General features: G+C 45.0%; 1 protein-coding gene across 8 annotated transcripts in view; it reads left to right on the top strand.

Annotated features, from left to right (window-relative positions):
• The window catches only part of LOC119963410 (apoptosis-inducing factor 3), a 199,507-nt gene that overhangs the window by 168,188 nt on the left and 17,591 nt on the right, over nt 1-13,728 (top strand). For all 8 annotated transcript variants that reach the window (XM_038792517.1, XM_038792553.1, XM_038792536.1 and 5 more), the window contains 2 exons: nt 7,109-7,207; nt 11,075-11,150. In XM_038792517.1, the coding sequence (XP_038648445.1) occupies nt 7,109-7,207; nt 11,075-11,150 (175 nt within the window). The remainder of the gene's footprint in view (nt 1-7,108; nt 7,208-11,074; nt 11,151-13,728) is intronic.

The following is a 13,728-nucleotide window of genomic DNA, read 5'->3' as shown; positions in this document are numbered from 1 at the left end:
GTGGGTACTAGGGGCTTTTCACAAATTAAACAATTTTCTCACATTGAAGCCTACTTGTGACAATAAGCGATTATTATTATTAATGGAATGCTAGAGGATTGGAATATAAAGACACAGGGGTTATCCTGCAGCTATTCAAAACCCTGGTTAGACCCCCACTTGGAGACTGTGGGCAGTTCTAGGCACCACACCTTAGGAAGAATATTTTGGCCTTGGAGGGGGTGCAACGTAGGTTTACAAAAATGATACCTGGATTACAGCGTGTGAGTTACGAGGAGAGATTATTCAAATTGCACTTGTTTTTGTTAGAATTTAGAAGGCTACGGGGTGATCTGATCGAAGTATTCAAGATATTAACAGGGAAAGACGGGGTAGATAAAGATGAACTATTTCCACTGGTTGGAGATTTTAAAACGAGGGGGCATAGTCTAAAAATTAGAGCTAGACCATTCAGGAGAGGTGTTGGGAAGAATCTCTTTGATCAAAGGGTGGTAGAGATTTGGAATTCTCTCTCACAAACAGCAGTTGAAGCTAGATCAGTTTTTAATTTTAAATCTGAGATAGATACATTTTTGGGAAGCAAAAATATTAAGGGATATGGGCCAAAGGCAGGGATATGGAGTTAGGATGTGGAGATGCCGGCATTGGACTGGGGTGGGCACAGTAAGAAGTCTTACAACACCAAGTTAAAATCCAACAGGTTTGTTTCGAATCACTAGCTTTCGGAGCGCAGCTCCTTCCTCGGGTGAATGGGAGGCTTCTGCGAGGATTGGGGGGACTGGTGGGGGCTGGCCAGGGGGTGGGATGTGGCTTGCAGATGGCAGGTCAGGTCCGCGCACGGCCGGCGCCATGTTGTACGATGCGACCGCTGCAGCTTGTCAGCCGTGCGCATGCGCAGCCAGGGACCCGGCCATTCTCCGGCTGTTTTTGGCGTGGGAGCCGGGAGTTTCACCCTGCTAGCCCCTCATTGGTCCCAGAATCGGTGAGGGTTTCACACAGAATGCTTGGTTGTAAAAGACCACACATGCTCCTTTGGCATCAACACTTAGTTACTTTTAACAATCCCAAAGGGTGCCTTACCTTCCCAAAGTGTCCCAGGAGACAAAGGGGTGCCGTTAGGCATCCAAACGAATCCACTAAGGTCCGACCTGATCGTACCTATCATAATCTTCACACTCCCGATTCCACGTTCATGTTCTTCCAAAATACCACTTCAATACAATTAGCTTGTGATTTAAATGGCCTATTGCCTCTGTGAATTGTGCCTGGCCTGACTCCAGTCCCACCCCTGTGATGCCAGGTTTTGGGGATTTTTCGGACATTTCTGGAATTTTTACTTCCCCGTCATGGTCATAAGTTTAGAGAAGTTAAAGAGTAAACTAGCAAGGAACATAAAAAGAGATTGTACGCATTTTTACTTCTCTTTTAGAACTTCAGCATTGAGACTTCTAATCAAGAAGAATGTTTTGTTCTGATGGACAGATGATTTGAAAACAGCACATACCACTGCATCAGTACTATCATTCTTCGACCCAATGAAGGAATACAAATGGTTAGCAATAAGATAATAATACTTCTCACCATCAGATGGAGATAAGGAGCAGTGATATAAATTTCATGTAACATTTAGGATTCTGGGAGAAGGTTATAAGGCATGAGCGAGAGTAGGTGCATAGCATAGAGTTCTGTTGAAAGAGGTATCGTATTGTTGTATTTAATAACTTATTCCTTGTTGACTGGATAGAATCTTTAATTTAGTAGTGTAAATAAATCAGCTTTGTTCAATAATTGTGCTTGATGTTCTTTGTTAACACAATGTTCTCAAAGCATCCTGATAGACCCAACAGAGAACATCAAAATTTCCACCCTGTGGAAACAGGAGGTGCTGTGTTTGGGGTTTCAGCATCTTCCACCATTTTCACAATGGCTGGAGCATCCCTATCCAATGATCTGAACAAATTCTGTGCCCGCTTTGAGCAATCAGCCAATGCATCAGTGCCACCCGCCCCATCAGCCCTGGACACACCCATACCCACTATTTCAGCCTCAGAGGTAAGAGCTGCCTTCTTGAAAGTGAATCCGCGGAAAGCGACGGGCCCCGACAGAGTCCCTGGTCGAGCACTCAGAGCCTATGCAGGCAAACTGGTGAGTGTATTCGTAGATATCTTCAACACCTCACTCCTCTGCTCTGAGGTCCCCACCTCTTTTAAGAAGACCACCATAATACCAGTACCAAAGAAGAACAAGGTAGCCTGCCTCAACGACTACCGACCGGTGGCCCTGACGTCTGTTATCATAAAATGCTCTGAGCGGCTAGTCATGTGACAGATCACGGCCAGCCTCCCAGACGGTCTCGATCCACTGCAGTTTGCCTATTACCGCAACTGGTCCACAGCAGATGCTATCTCCCTGGCTCGACAATCAACACTCGAACACCTCGACAGCAAAGACACCTCTATAAGGCTGCTGTTCATAGACTACAGCTCCACCTTCATCACCCTTATCCCAAGACTAATATCCAAACTCTGCAATCTTGGACTTGACCCCTCCCTGTGCAGTTGGATCCTTGACTTCCTCACCAACAGACCGCAATCTGTCAGGTTAGGCAACAGCACCTCCTCCACAACAGTCCTCAATACCGGAGCCCCGCAAGGATGTGTGCTCAGTCCTCTACTGAATTCCCTGTACACACATGACTGTGCGGCAAGATTTAACTCCAACTCAATCTATAAATTTGCGGATGATACGACTGTGATGGGCCGTATCTTAAACAATGACAAATCACACTACAGAAGAGAGATAAATCACTTGGTTGCATGATGTACTGAAAACAACCTCTCTCTAAATGTCAGAAGGACCAAGGAACTAATCATCGACTTCAGGAAGAATAGCACGACACACACTCCCATCTGTATCAATGGCTCCAAAGTGGAGATGGTCGATAGCTTTATGTTCCTGGGGGTCACCATCACCAACAGTCTGTCCTGGTCCACTCACATTGATGCAACAGTCAAGAAAGCCCAACAACGTCTCTACCTCCTACGCAAGCTAAAGAAATTTGGCATGGCTGCATCGACTTTCACAAACTTCTGTAGATGTGTGATAGAGAGCATCCTATCCAGCTGCATCACAGCTTGGTATGTCAACTGCTCGGTCCAAGATCGCAAAAAACTGCAGAGTGAGGTGAATTCAGCCCAACGCATCACACAAGCTTGCCATCCTCCCATTGATTCTGTCTACATCTCTCGCTGCCTCAGAAAGGCATACAGCATTGTCAGAGACCCCTCCCATTGCCTTCTTCCAGACCCTTCCATCAGGCAGAAGGTACAGAAGTCTGAAAACCCGCACATCCAGACATAGGAACAGCTTCTTCCCCACAGCTAAGAGACTCCTCAACGACTCCCCCTCGGACTGATCTGTTCCCTGTAAGAACACTATTCACGACGCCCTATGCTGCTCTTGATCATGTATTTGCTTTGTTTGACTCCTTGTTCCCCACTGTAACCAATCATTGTTTGTTGATGTACCATTTGTCAATGTACTCTGTTGGTTATTCTTTTTGTCTACTATGTATGTACTGTGTATGTGCCCTCTGCCGGAGAAAAATACTTTTCACTGTACTTCGGTACATGTGACAATAAATCAAATCAAAACGGAGAGGCTCTCCATCATTGCAAAAATCCAGGCCTTGGAGTAATGTGAACGTTTCTGCTTTCCATGTCATGAAAGGGATTTGGAAGCATTGGAGAAAGTGCAAGAAGGTTCGTAATGATGATGCCAAAACTCAGAGATTGTATTTATCACAAAAGACTGTTGCTCGGTGTGCTTTTACTTAATTGCTCTGTTTTAATAACCTTTGCTCTAGAGTCGCCAGGTATCTTTCTGATACCACCACGAGGTTCAAAGCCAAGTGCTGATCAATAACTCAATACACCAGTTAGTAAGTTTCAAATCAAAACACATTTATTATACACACAGTCAATCACTACTCATGCATAAAACTCTACTTACTAGACTATCACTAACACTAAAGGCCTATACTTAGCTTTAGAATGGCCCACCAGGTCAGAGGAACAATGGCCTTTGTCCAGTTCTGAGTCTGCAGGTTTCAAGCTGGTATGCAATAGTAGCTAGGAGCGCCTATCTCGTATCGTGCGTTGACTGGAGACTTACTTGGTTGGTGCAGCTGCTAGGCAGGTCTCTCCTTGTTGAGAGTCACGGTCAAGAGTTATTTGAGCTGCCAAGAGAGCCTGCCAAGAGCTGTTAGGCGGGTTTCTCCTCACTGAGAGCCAAGGCCAAGAGAGCGAACTAAACTTGGAGACTCTACTTTATAGCCCCCAGGGGTTTTGCGGCCTTTTGGGCGGTCCCCGGACCTGGTCCCAATTAATTGGACCATGTCCCAATCGTTTCAATCGATTTCTCCAATACTGGAGCTGTTCCCTGATCACTGGCTGGTTCCTCTGTGTCTGTTGGCCTTCCTTTGTCCTAACTCCCGCTGGCGCCGGGGAGTCTGGTTTGGTCCCGGTTGCTTCAATGCTTCTAATTGTTTCTGGGGATTGCTCATTAATATGTAGATGGCTATTGGTTTCAGTTCTGTCTGGGTTCTCCAAGTCTTAATACACAGGAAACCTTGCACCTGCTTGTTTTCTGTGCCTGGCCAATTTTCCCTGCATTCTTTGCGGGCATCCATTTTGGAATTGGGAAGTGGCCAACCCAGGTGGCTACAAGACTGAACAAATTTGGGCTTTTTTCTGTAGAAAAGAGAAGGCTTCGTAACAGTAGATTTCACGATAATCAAAGGCTTGATCAGGTAGGTGTAGAGTAGGGAGAGCATATCCTTGAGGTCATAAATATAAGAAAGTAATTCATAAATCTAATAGGGAATTCAGGAGAAATTTCTTTACCGAGAGATTGTTAAAAATATGAATGTACTATCACAAGGCGTTAAGGCAAAAAGGGTAGTTGTATTCAAGGTGAAGCTAGAAAAGCAGATGACAGAGAAAAGAATTGAAAGGTGTGCTGATAGTATGTGAGAAGTAGGAAGAGGCTCTTCGCAGCAAACAACAGTTGGACTGAATGTCCTATTTTCTGTGCTTATCGCTTCAATATATCTCAATGGGCAGAATTCATCCATCAGGGACTATGTCTCGTGGCGGGGGCGGGGTGCTGGGTAGGTGGGGTGGGGGAGTGTTTCTCACTGCAGAGGTCAATGGAAAACCGTACCCTAACTTTCGGCCCCAACTTCATTAATTTTACAACAGGGGATATTCCGTGATGGGGCATGCTTGCTTGTGAGCATCCCACCGTCATATTTGGATGCCATATTTAAACGTTGCTCAAAATCACTGACCCACCATTAAAAAAAGAATATGGAGCCCCCGGAATACGCTGGTGGGTAGACGTCCTCAATGACTCTACATCTGGAAGGTCCACCTGTAGATGCTTTCCATACCCACTGCTGTGGTGTTCCAGGGTTGCTGGTGGCTTCCATCCCAAATTCCAGAAGCAGGTAAGTCCCAACTTCTGCACGCCATGGTGTTCCGGACATGTTCTGGACCGGCATGTTTTCCTGCTAGTGGCACAAAGAGTAGTGTTTCATGGTGGCCTCCAGCGGGTTTCCAGATCTGCCATGGTGGGCACCAGTAGAAGATCCCGCGAGAAATTCAAGCTGGCATAAAACCATTCTTTAGCCTCCCGTGGAATTCTCTACCCCCCCCTCCCGCAAACCCCCTCCCCCCCAATCTCACTCCCCGCCCCACCATCACTATTCAACCTACGAACTGGAGAATGGGAGAATTCCCCCAATGCAACTGGTAAATTTTACTTCCCACTGAACATTTCACTGGGAATGAAACTGATGTTTACACCTCTCAGAAAGGAACTCAATTAAAACTAAATTAAAACTAGATATTAAGATTTTTATCATTTCCTTGCAATACAGAATGTGTCAGATAAGGTGGAACAGAGAAGGAGCGATTCAAATCAATGGGCAGAGCAAGTTACAACATCTAATCACCCTACAGTTTCCTTCATCCAAGTTGTTTTCCCAGTTTAACCATTTACATCGGACTCAAAACATTAGCTCTTTTCTCTCCCTACAGATGCTGCCAGACTTGCTGAGATTTTCCAGCATTTTCTCTTTCGTTAACCATTTACTGCTCTACTTGCTTATCATTTTTTAAAAAATCTTTCCGCATCATGATTAATCACTGCAATGTTCTGCAACAAGACAGGGAAAGAGGTAAAACATAAAAGCATTTTTACACACAAACCTGAGCGGCAATGCCATTTCTTGCCTGTGCTGTGCTGACCCTGACACATGGGTTAGCAGAGCAGAATTGTTCCCGCTGTATTTTGCGCATTTATGGGGCTGACAGTAAGATACCCATTGGCTGTTTAATTATGGTTTCCACGTGGCATGTCTTCATCTTTGGCCTATTGTATACAGACCATAACTATCAGTCAGTTATGGCCTAGTGCTCTAGTACTGACCCCCTTAACCAGTAGCGTCAGGCTTACAGTTGGTCCACCTGTCAAACCCATCTGCTACTCTGGAGAGGATTGTACCTAAGACAGGCCTGGGTCTCGTGCTAAAACTAGTCAAGATTTGTGCTTGGATGGTACCATTGTCCAAAGCAATTCAAGGGCAAGAAAATATTTTTGAATGATACTGACTGTTGTGATATAGGAAACATGGTCGGCAAGTTGCTCACTGCATGATCCCACAATAGCAATGTGATAGTGACCAGGTACACTGTTTGATAATCTGAGGCAAATAGCATAGAATCCTTTAAGTAGAATCTTGATCAGATGAAACAAGTGCTCAAAATTAATAGGGCACTATTGGGATAAAGTTCAACAAGCATTGAAATCCTTTTGGACAACACTGGTCCAGATAAACACACGAGAGAGAAAGCAATAGAAGGTTGATACCGTAAGGTGAGAAAGGATTTGTGAAGCATGGATCATTTGTCCTTCCTTGCTGCCTGGTTCTTTTTCTGTGTACCGTAAGATTGACGCATGATAGAAAGTTACTTGCTGCAGGTGTGAGGCCCAGCATTGGTCCAATATACAGACTGACTGTTCTTATGTTTATGCCTTTCCCCAGGTCGAATAGCTGCTCTTAATATCCTGGGGAAAGGAATAGAGATTAACACAGTGCCGTACTTCTGGACAGCCATGTTTGGAAAAAGCATTCGCTATGCAGGTAAAACCACCCTAGAACACAGGCCCACTCTCTCCTCTTCAATGATTAGAGCCTATGATTGGAGCCTATGATATCTTCACATTCCCATCTCTTCAATGCCAAGCAAATCAGGGGTCAATTTTGTTTTCACAACCCATTCAACGAATCGTAAATAATAACGTCATATTCATCTATTTTAGCAAATATTTGACAAAATGCTGTGATAAACTATATAGTTTCCAATCACTCTGCAGTTGTTTCCTCCTCCGAGGAAAGATGAGAAGCTGGTCTAGTCAAATAAGGGTGGATGGGTATCTCTTGTTACCTAAAGGAAATCCTCGCAACTGGGCCCCAAGGAGTGTCATTGCACCAAGACCAGAATGCAATTCCAACAACACTAAATCGTACTCTACTTCTTACAAATCAAGAATAATAATTGAGAAGCAAAAGAAGAACATGCTGGAAACATACAACAGATCAAACAGCAACATATAGAACCAATTAAAGAGGGAGGATTTAAAAAAAAAAGACACACAAGAGGAGGCACAAGAAGATTGACCTTAAAAAGAAAACAGGAGAGGGTTAGGTGACTGAAATGAGATTTCAGTCTAGCTCTGGAGGTTAAAGGTATGCCAGAAGTGATGAATAAATACTTTGCAATGGTTTTTACAGTGGTGGAAATGAGAAAGGAGATGGACTAAAGGAGGGTGTCGCTAAATTGGTAGAGACAATTGTGGGCAAAGAATTGGTTCTTAAACAATTAGCAGAACTCAGGATAGCTAAATCAATCAGGCATGTAGCCTCAGCTGCTGAAGGAAGTCAGAGATAAGACAGTAGACGGTCTGACCACATGGTCTGATGGCACAGTGGCACAGTGGTTAGCATTGCTGCATCACAGCGCCAGGGACCGGCTTCAATTCAGGCCTTGGGTGACTGTGTGGAGTTTGAATACTCCTCTCGTGTCTGTGTGGGTTTCCTCTGGGTGCTCCAGTTTCCTCCCACAGTCCAAAGATGTGCAGGTTAAGTAGATTGCTAATTGCCCTTAGTGTCCAAAGATGTGAGGGTTAGGTGGAGTTACGGGGTTAGGGCGAGGGAGTGGGCCTGGGTAAGGTGCTTTTTTGGAGGGTCAGTGCAGACTTGAAGGGCTGAGTGGCCTCCTTCTGCACTGTAGGGGTTCTATGTAGCACAATTTTTCAGTTCTCCTTAACTAGGCAAATTGTGTTCTAGTCTGGAGAGTGGCCAGTGTAACATCGCTTTTGGAAAAGGAAGATTAGGATAAACCAGGTCATTGTAGATCAGTTAATTTAACATCCACTGTGGGCCAAAAACTTAGAATTCACAATTTAGATCAAGTTAATGGGTATCAAAAGGTTTGTGGGATTGCCCAAGAAAATTAGTTTGGAATTATAAAGAGCTAATCAAGTTTAACAAGTTGTTTTTGACGAATTGTGACCAATTGGATAGTTAAAAGGCAATGCATTTAGGGCGGGATTCTCCAATGCCACAGCAGAGAGTCCATGCCATCATAAACGCCGTCGCGTTTTACGACGGCATGAACGGGCCGCTGCCAGGAGTAATTCTGGCCCCCATAGCGGGCCAGCACGGCGCTGGAGCGGTTCGCGCCGCTCCAGCTGCCAATCCCGGTGCAAAATGTGTGCTGCGAGATCTGCGCATGCGCCGGCACCAACAAGGACATGCGCAGTGGCGCCCGCACCAACATACACATGCACAATGGCCTCCTTCAACGTGCCGGCCCCGACACAACATGGCGCAGGACTACAGGGGCCGGCGCGTAGGAAAGGAAGCCCCCAGCCACTTAGGCCGGCCTGCCGTTTGGTGGACCCCGATCGCGGGCCAGGCCACATTGGAGCCCCCCCCGGGTTCGGACCACCCCCCACCCACCCCCAACAGGCCGCCACCCAACCCTTCCATGCCGAGGTCCCGCCAGCCCAGAGCAGGTGTGAATGGCACTGGGCGGGCCGGAGAAACGGCGGGGCCTGTTTGTGGGGACTCTCCGGCCTGGCCCAGGTCTGGGAGAATCCCGCCCATGGTGTCATCATGTCTTTAAGTGTTTGAGTATCTGAAATTATGAAGTTTTCAAGCATTGGTGGGATAATTTTAACCCTCCAGAACTATTGGGTGTGGGTTAGGCGGCAAAGTTAAAGTGTTAAAAATTTCAAGCCCAAAGCCAACCTGCCTTCAACCCACAAGCTTTTTATCGTAACTGAAGCAGCACAACAGGCAGGCGACTGACAGGCCCACAGGAGGTAAGCCTTTCATTGAAAACATCAACTTTTACAAGCTTTCCACATTGAACACAGGTCAGATGGGATTCCTGCACCTCAGGAAACCTGGCAGGTAAAAGGAGGTGAGGAGCGCTGGATCCAAAAGGTAAACTCCTCCTGGCCCTGTAATAAAGACTGAAATTTTAAGAAATACTCAGGAGGTCTGTCCGCCCCTGTGGAGAAAGAATGCGAGCTGATGTTTTAGGTTGATAATCTTTCAGCAGAACTGGGAAAAGTTAGAAATGTAACAAGCTTTAAGCAAGTGAATGGGAAAAAGAGCAAAAGGAAAGGTGCGTGACAGGGTGGAAAGCAAAAGATATTGAGCACAAAAGAGGTGGTATACAAGGCAAAGGCAGTGGGCATGGGGCAAGTAAAGAAACAAAAGATGTGTCTCTAGGAGTTGTAAATGACAAATAACGACAGCCATTTAAAAACAAAAAAAGAGAAACCAAAAGCATAAAAACAAAAAGGAAACACAATGGGAACAGAGGTGACCATCTGAAATTGCTGTGTGCAACATGAAATCTGGAAGGCTGTAAAATGCCTAATCAAAAGAAGAAGCGCAGTTCCTCAAGCTTATGTTAAACGTCACTGGAACAGGAGACTGGGGCAGACAGGTCAGTGTGGGTTCAAGGTGAAGAATTAAAATGACAGATGATGGAAGTTCAGGGTCACATTTGCAGATTGAATGGAGAGCCTCTCAAAAACGGTCACCTCATCTGTGTTTCATTTACCCGGTGAGCAACAGATATAGTCCACTAATATGTGTCAATAAGTACAAGTAAATCACTATTTCATCGGGAAGGAGCATTTTGGGGCATTGGACAGCGAGCTGCTCATGATTCTGTTATTCACACCTACTCCAGACACACCTTTTTGTTTCTTTACTTTACTCACTGTTACTCCCTTTGGCTTTGAACCATGAATCCTTGTGGCAGTTAATCTCTCCTGCCTTTCGCCGTCCTACAGGCCTTCCCAATTGTTTCATTTTCCACCCTCACCTCTTACATTTGCTGAAAATATAATTCATTTCTAACTTCCCCCATTTCTGAAGAAAGGTGACAGACCTGAAATGTCTCTTTCTCTGTCAGGCCTGCTGAGTATTCCCAGAATGTTCTGCTTTTATTTCATATTTCCGGTGTCAAAAGTATTTTGCACTCGTGTTGTTATATTTATTTGTAAACATCCTGTGAGCAAGCATGAAAAACAATCAGTTTCAAACTAAGAGGCACAACAAATGAATTTTGGATGGATTGGAGAATCAGTGCTGGATCCATTTCTGGTTGATTTGGGCATCAGACGCACAATCTCAAAATTAGCAGGTGACACAACAAGTAGAGGGTTCAGCAAGAAGGATTTCAGGAGGATCTAGATGGGTTAAAAGAATGAGCAGACAAGTGGCACATACCAATTCAATGTGATGAAGAATGAGGTAATGCATCTCGGGGGGGAGAAACAAGACCTCATTAAGCTACTTATCAAATCAGGCAGTTTCTTCAGTGATTGACAAACATGATGATGAACAATGTCATTTTTCAACACATCTCTTAATTTCTCTGATATATAAAATCCTTCAGTCATTACCATTTATTGGCTTTTGCAGGTCATGGGGAAGGGTTCGATGATGTCATCATTCAGGGGGATCTCGATGAACGGAAGTTTGTGGCTTTCTACACCAAGTAGGTGATTCTCATATTTACCGGCCATTTCCCATTGGGTTCTGGTGTCCAAGAATTCTCTCAGCTGTATAAATGTAGAGAGGAAGTCTTGTGGCGCATTGGGTAACGTCCCTGCCTCTGAGCCAGGAGCTCCAGGTTCGGATGCCACCCCAGACCTTGCTGACCAAGGAAGGTGCATTCATAACGCGGTCAAACAGGTTGAATGTGTCAACCTGAGAATCCTTCAACACATGCCATTGGCTTGCGGTAAGAGCGGGAGAGACTCCTGCTCAGTCACGCTTGATGTGGAGTGGCTTCCCTCAAGCTAGAGCCTCTGGCGACAGACTAGCGATCATAGGAATTACAGCTATGGAAACAGATGATGGTCTGCCTTAGTGTATCATTAGGTGCAAGAGGTGAATTGGAATAAATGTAGAGCGAGATGAAGTAATTAATTATTCTGACCATATGAAAGATGGGAGAGATGTTACAAGACCCGGCTGGGAGAATAGGCCTATTGCCGTATTATTACTGAGTGGGCTAATACTGCTTCATGCTTGTGATTCCACAAATGATGAATTCCTGATTGGCTGGGAGAGGCAGGACAAAGTCTCAGTGCCCACATCCATTTGCCTCACCAACCCCTTTCCCCATCTCGCTGAAGGAGAAAGAAGCAAGAAATCAGAGGCTGTTGCGTAGCTACCATTAGCAGAGAAATGAGTGCAGGAGAATTGCTTACTTACCATTCCCATTAAAATCTGTGCCTCAAGTTACTCAACGATACAGATTGAAAAGGTAGCAGATTGTCTAGAGTTTCTGACCTTGACCCATTCTGAACAAGTAGCCATCCTTTCAGAGCCTGGAGCTCAGTATCTTTGGCAACCTCCTGGTCATGTTGGCACAATCCTCCAAAGGAAGTCCAACTCATCCAATAGAACACAAGAAACCATGGATTACTGCTCCGGATGGGACTTATTAAAGTTCCTTTGATGAACGGGGTAAGTTTTAAGATATCTTTTGCACTTGTCGAGCAGTGTTATTTTTGAATTTTAAAAAAAATTTGGAGTATCCAAATTAATGTTTCCAATTAAGGGGCAATTTAGCATGGCCAATCCACCTACCCTGCACATCTTTGGGTTGTGGGGGCAAAATCCACTCAAACACAGGGATAATATGCAAACTCCACACGGATAGTGATCCAGAGCCAGGATTGAACCTGCGATCTTGGTGCTGTAAGGCAGCAATGCTAACCACTGCACCATCGTGCTGCCAATGTCGGGCAATGTTTGATGAGAGAGAGTAGAAAGAACTTGCCCAGCATTTTACCCAAACTGCATCTGAAATAAGAACAGAAATTTTGAAAGGACATAGTCAGTTAATCTGATTCTGTAGAGGCAGATAACAGGTGTAAATATTGATGTATTCCACTCCCAGGCATCTACATCTTAATGTAAGATGCAGTATATGTGGAGAGCACAAAAATGAACTAAAAGCCTTTATTTATGGGAATGATTATTTCCGATTGTTTTTGAAAAACTCAATCCTTGAAACTTGCGATATTCACCTCCAAGGCTCCCTTCTCCAGATTGTAACCCTGCACGTTTTCAACACTGGGGTTGTGGGTGAGGGGGAGGGGGTGTGTTTAGTAAGGACATTGGGAGTCCACACCAAGTAAAATAAAGAAACAAAGTTTTATTTATTACACGGTATATGCACAGCCCAGTGGAACCCTACCGAGTTCCTCTCTGCTCGGTGCCTTACTTCTTTGCAGAGACCCCCATTTCCAACGGGGGAGCCTGTACTCCCCAAGGACCATGGGAAGATAATCATTCCCACCCCGTAGGCCTCGTGTGGGATATTACAGTGTGGGAGCTTTACCCTCTCCCCAATCTCGCCTTCGTATCTTACGACAATGAGGTCACAAATAACTGATAAACAAAATAAGAACACACTTATTTTCAGTGAATGGGAATGATATAAATCTATGTATGGCCGACCAGTGTTGTCACCCTACCCTCCCAGATTGTACTGCAGTTCACTGTGATATTGGCCCGCCTCCAATGTTGTGAGCTGGTATTTTGTATCAAATAGTTGAGGACTGACGGTTATCTCTGTGAAGGGTTTCATTGCTTTGCTCTATAGAGTAAAAGCTAAAAGAGTGAGTAATTGAAAGGTCACTTTCAGTTTTGACTAACAATGCAGTGAACAGGATAATTTCCCAATGCATGACCACTGGGTTTCACACAGTATCCTCAAACACTGCATTTCTTTCTGGGAGAACTTGATGCACTCGCTCGACTAAATGACTTTCTCCATTGAGTGGCATTTTCGTCCTTGGTAAATGATGAGTAGTGGGTAATGTTTCTGTCCTTCAGTATTTATTACTGGCAGCACGGTAGCACTGTGGATAGCACAATTGCTTCACAGCTCCAGGGTCCCAGGTTCGATTCCGGCTTGGGTCACTGTCTGTGCGGAGTCTGCACATCCACCCCGTGTGTGCGTGGTTTTCCACCGGGTGCTCCGGTTTCCTCCCACAGTCCAAAGATGTGCAGGTTAGGTGGATTGGCCATGCTAAATTGCCCTTAGTGCCCAAAATTGC

Source organism: Scyliorhinus canicula, chromosome 1 (genome assembly GCF_902713615.1).
Source record: "Scyliorhinus canicula chromosome 1, sScyCan1.1, whole genome shotgun sequence".
NCBI lineage: Eukaryota > Metazoa > Chordata > Chondrichthyes > Carcharhiniformes > Scyliorhinidae > Scyliorhinus > Scyliorhinus canicula.
This window is presented reverse-complemented; position numbering and strand designations above follow the sequence as displayed.